Source organism: Aotus nancymaae, unplaced genomic scaffold, assembly GCF_030222135.1.
Source record: "Aotus nancymaae isolate 86718 unplaced genomic scaffold, 86718_ANA_hifiasm-v0.15.2.pri h1tg000108l, whole genome shotgun sequence".
NCBI classification, from domain to species: Eukaryota; Metazoa; Chordata; class Mammalia; order Primates; family Aotidae; genus Aotus; species Aotus nancymaae.
The window spans coordinates 38,211,871-38,217,413 of NW_026988523.1; the positions used below are offsets into that span (position 1 = coordinate 38,211,871).

The window sequence follows — 5,543 nt, forward strand, 5'->3', positions numbered from 1 at the left end:
GTAGCTTATCCCACTGAGCCTCGACTTCTCCATCTATAAAATGGGAGTATTTTATTTCTTTGGAGAGTAATCACTAGCTTTTAGGCTAGTGTATATTAACCAAATGTTGGTTTCTGCATTTTATTTTCTAACTCCTCAGCCATTTAGAATGTAAGGGCCATCTTCATTGTTCCATCAGCTTTGGGAGTCTATATGCTACGCTGACACCCCTTATTTATCATGCACAGTCCTGGTTAGATTACTGTTCTTGTCTTTTTTAGCAACATTGCATAGGGGCATCCAGATCACCACTTTCAGAAAAATGTACTTAGCATAATATGTGAGAGAGAGAGAGAGAGAGAAAGAGTGTGTGTGTGTGTGTGTGAGAGAGAGAGAGAGAGAGAGAGGGCGAGCTGGATGTGAATTAGGATGAGGATAAGGATTCTAGACTGATAGATACTAGTCTTGCCGCAGCAGAGAACAAATAAAAGGAACACTATTTTCCTCCGAGCCTCACCCTCCTATCAGATGTTAGTAGCTACATCAGGCATGGTGAGTAAATTGGGCAACACTTATACAGTCCATGTTTCTGCCTCTTCACAGAGACATCAAAAGCAACTCAGAATAAGATACAGTGATTGTCGTTTTAAATATCATCCTAAAGAAGGTCCATTCACTTTTACATGTCAATGTTACATGTATCAGTATCTCAGCTGAGATAAAGAAGAATTTTTTCTTCTAGTAATGAATTTTTTTTTAATAATAAAGGACTCAGGGTTCAGGGTCAAGAGAGCTGAGTTTCCAAGTTAGCTCTGCCATGAACTAAATGTGTGATATTTCTTTTTCTTTTTGGAATTAAGTTTTCTCACATTTCTACCACATAGTTATTTCTGATAGATTTATTATTACTTCGAAGAATAAAGAAAACCGTAAAATGTAAAAAAAATTCATGTACATTTCTACCATCTTTTTAGAAAAAAGAACTATTCACAAAAACTCAATTTAAGAATTGAAAAACTAACTCAAGAATAATGATTCTTGTCCCTTCTTAATCATAATGGTTTGTCAGCATTTATTTCATTGGTGTAGCTTTTCCTATATTGTCCTTTCATGTCTTTTAGCTCTAGCAGCTTCTCAGCTTCTGCAACTTAATGAGCTCTGTGGATTTTATCCTTTCCTGTCTATCTTTATGACAGTTTTTCTGTCTTTCTTTTGCTTGGGTGCTTCATATGCTCCATATGCCTACAATTTCCCTCAAGGAAGTCTAGATTCTCACTTAAATACATTCCTTGGTTTCTGTGTGCCCAAAGAAATGTTTCTTTGTATATCAGGAAGAGGTAGGGGTCTCCTTCTTTGGACTAGAAGTATCTCCAGAGCATTCCTTTATTCATTAGTTCATTTAACACATACTTATCAAAAACTTAAAATATGGCAACATTTAGGATAGCTTTAGGGATATGGAATTGAGTATGATCTCTATAATAAGAAAGCTTAAAATCTAGTTGAAATGTCAGATAATAATTTCAGTTGAATGTGACAAATGCTATCATAGAAGAAGTGAAATGCAAAGAGAACCAAGGAGAGGGGGTATCTAGATGAAAAGATGGTTGAGACAGTGGTTCCAAGAAGAGCTTAAAAAGTTGAACATATTCCCAACCCCACTGCATCAGTAATACATATTTATCATGGACACTTCAGAAAATTTAGGAGATAGTAGAAATTTACCCATAATTACAACATGCAGAACCATGGTCTACTAACATGTAGATGATTTCCATTCAGCCTTTCTCTATGGGGTACTCATATAATTGAGACTATTCTGTATATACTATATCATATCCTGCTTTTTCCCTTACTATTTTCCACTGAATTATAAAATTCTCATATGCATTATGTTTAAAGCTGCATAATACATATTTTTAAAATAATGTTGCATTACTTTTTGTTTGCAAATGTTACACATATCCATTTATGAATCTCCAGAGTGTTTTCTCTATGTGCACATATTTACATATACATGGATACATATCTTTCTTTCTCTACAGTATTGGGATCATATGACCTTTACTGTTTTGCAATATTTTTTCCATTTAACAATACCATAAGCAGTTTTCTATATGTGTAACATTAAAAGTTTTATTGTAAAATATGGTATGCATTTAAAAATGTATGCAAAAACATACATTTTAAGAGAATAACAAAATAAAACTTAGATCCCCTCCACCCAGGCTGAGAATTAGAATATCACCATGAATCTAGAAGCCTCATAAATGCTCTTTCAAATACTTTAAATATATGCCAACTAGTCACTCTCATGAACTTCAGTTTAAAGCATTTGCATATTTTCAAAAAATAGGGTATCCCTAAATAATACATTATTTAATCCTGCCTTCCTTTGAATGTTAAATGGGATACACACACAAGCTGCATGCACATACACACCACATATATATTGAATTTATATGTAATTACTCAATTATAATCTCTCTATACAATATATAAATGATTTGCTTCTATTATTTAACATAATCATAACTTTGAGATTCATTCATATTGATTTGAAAAATGTTTAGGAAATAGTGGGGAAAATGTCTGTACATGTTCGGTACAGATGTATTTTTTCTCAATATTTTTGATCTGTGATTGTTTTGAATCCAAGGACGCAGGACCCACACGTGGGAATGGCCCAAAGTATTTTCTTGAAGAATTTTACATCTATATTTTTAAGTGAGATTAGACTGTTAAGTTTGGTGTCAAGATAATTCCAGCTTTGTAAAATGAGGTGGGAAATATTTTCTTCTTTTCCATTTTCTAAAATAGTTTGTATAATACTGATATTAATTTATCTTTGAATGTTTTGTAACTCTTATTAGTAAATTATCTTAGTCTGAAGGTTTATCATTTTTAACTATGTTTATTTCTTAAAATAGCTACAAGACTTTTCAGGTTCTCTGACTCGTGATTAAATATTATTTTTTTCTATAAACGTGTTAATTTTATATGTACACAGTCACTTCTACTGTAAAAAAATCAGTTTTATTTCTTCCTTATCAATTCTTATATCTTTAATGCCCTTTTCTTGCTTTATTGGCCTAGCTAGAAAATTCAACACAATGTATCCATTTTATTGATAAAGCTTTTTATAATGTTACTTTTCATCTTTTTGGGCCAAAAATGTCCATAATTATGTGCTTTTATTTATAAGAGTTTATTTATATATTCTCTCCTTTTTTTCTTGACCAGTTTCACTAGCAGTTTACTTCAAGTTTATTAATTTATATCTTTGTGAATCTTCTCTATTTTATCCTTCTTTTATATTATTAACATCTGTATCATCACGATTTTTTTCTTTCTACTTTTTTCATGGTTTTGCTTTTATAACTTCTTAGGATTGCTGCTGAGCTTGTTTTCGGCCTCTTCTCTAATAATCATTTCATACTAGAATTTTCCTTCTAGTATGTTCTAAATTGATTGAACATGTCTTGGTATGTGACTCTTATTATTGTTTAATGATAAATATTTTTAAAATTATCATTATGAATTCTTCTTTAAACCATGAATTACAATATCAAACATTTGCATTTTTATAAAATTTTCTTTTTCTTTCTTTCCTTTCTTTCTCTCTTTCCTTTTCCCTCCCCATTCCTTCCCTCCCTTCCCTTCCCTTCCTTCCCTCCTTCCTTCCTTCTTCTCTCTGTTTCTTTCTCTCTCTCTCTTTCTTTCTCTCTTTCTTCTTTCACAAGGTGGTCTCACTCTGTCACCCAGGCTAGAGTATAGTGGCACAATTTTTGCTCACTGCCACCTCTGCCTCCCAGGCTCAAGTGATCCTCTTTCCTCAGCCTCCCAAGTGGCTGAAACTCCAGGCATGAGCCACGAGGCTTAGCTAATTTTTGTATCCTTTGAGGAGATGAGGTTTCGCCATCTTGTCCAGGCTGGTCTTGAACACCTGGACTCAAGCAATCAGCTCAACCTTGCTTCCCAAAGTGCTGGGATTACAGGTATGAGCCACTGCACCTAGATGAAATTTTCTGTTTTAATTATACTATAGTCTGAGAATGTGATTATCTTTTAAGAAAATCCAGTTTCTAAAAAATTTTGAGACCAATTTCATGGGCCATTGATGATCATTTTTTAAAAAATGACCCAGGTGTACTTAAGAAGAATGCTTTATATCAAAATTTTAAATACAAATGCTCAAGTTTTGTGTATCTTTATTTTCAGTCCAAGGAGTTAGTCTGCCATGTCCCTGAAGATAAAAGTTCATTCACTGAGTTTTGAACTGAGTCTTTGCTGTGTTGCATTTCTGCCCTCTGTAGTGTACTCGAGAGCACAGTTATTTTTTGCTAAAAGATGGTGTGGACTTTCTCTTATTCTTTCAGGCCTGAGATTCTCAATGCAGAGAGCCAACCACACAGAGGTAAGAGAGTTTGTTTTCCAAGGTTTCTCCAGTTTTCAAGAACATCAGCTCATACTTTTTGTGGTCTTTCTCGCCCTCTACATCCTAACTCTGGCTGGCAATCTCATCATTCTGACGACAATCTATGTTGACCATCACCTCCATACTCCTATGTACTTCTTTTTAAGTGTGCTCTCCACTTCAGAGACTTTCTATTCCCTGGTCATTATCCCACGCATGCTTTGTAGCCTTGTAGGCCTGAGTCAGTCCATCTCCCTGGAGGGCTGTGGAACTCAGCTCTTCTTTTTCCTTGGCTTTGCCATCACCAACTGCCTCCTGCTAGCAGTAATGGGATATGACCGCTATGTGGCCATCTGCAACCCGCTTCGCTACTCAGTCATCGTGAATTGGCGGGTGTGTGCTATGCTGGCATCCTCGGTCTGTGCCACAGGGTTCTCACTCTCACTGGTTCAGACTGTGGCCATTTTCAGACTGCCCTTTTGCACCTCACTGATTGAGCATTTCTTCTGTGATGTTAGGCCTGTGTTGGACCTGGCCTGTGCTACCCCAATCATCAACGATATTCTGACCTTAACTATCAGCCTCCTTGCTATCACAGCCCCTGCCACCTTCCTCTTCATCTCTTATGTCCTTATTATTTCTGCCATTCTGAAGATTGCCTCAGCTGAAGGCCGGAAGAAGACCTTTGCCACCTGTGCCTCCCACCTCACTGTGGTCATCGTCCACTATGGCTGTGCCTCCATTGCCTACTTCAAGTCCAAGTTGGAGAATACCAAAGATCAGGATCAGTTAATCTCAGTGACCTACACTGTCATAACACCTCTACTCAACCCCATTGTGTATAGTCTGAGAAATAAAGAAGTCCAGGATGCTCTGCATAGAGTGCTGGGTAGGAAATACTTCTCCTAAGATGATAATCTCTTCTTAAGTAGTTGTGTGTGCCTTCCAGGTGTAAGCCTAGAGACAGAATTTTAGATCAATTTTATCTTTTTTTTTTTTTTTTTTTCAAGATGGAGTTTTGCTCTTGTTACCCAGGCTGGAGTGCAATGGCGCTATCTCGGCTCACTGCAACCTCTGCCTCCTGGGTTCAGGCAATTCTCCTGCCTCAGCCTCCCGAGTAGTTGGAACTACAGGCGTGTGCCACCAT

General features: G+C 36.2%; 1 protein-coding gene across 1 annotated transcript; it reads left to right on the top strand.

Annotated features, from left to right (window-relative positions):
• The first annotated feature begins 4,372 nt into the window (after positions 1-4,372).
• LOC105715386 (olfactory receptor 10J1-like) lies at positions 4,373-5,305 on the top strand. The gene has a single exon (XM_021667353.2). It carries the CDS (start codon positions 4,373-4,375, stop codon positions 5,303-5,305), a length of 933 nt encoding a protein of 310 aa, XP_021523028.2.
• Positions 5,306-5,543: the final 238 nt, after the last annotated feature.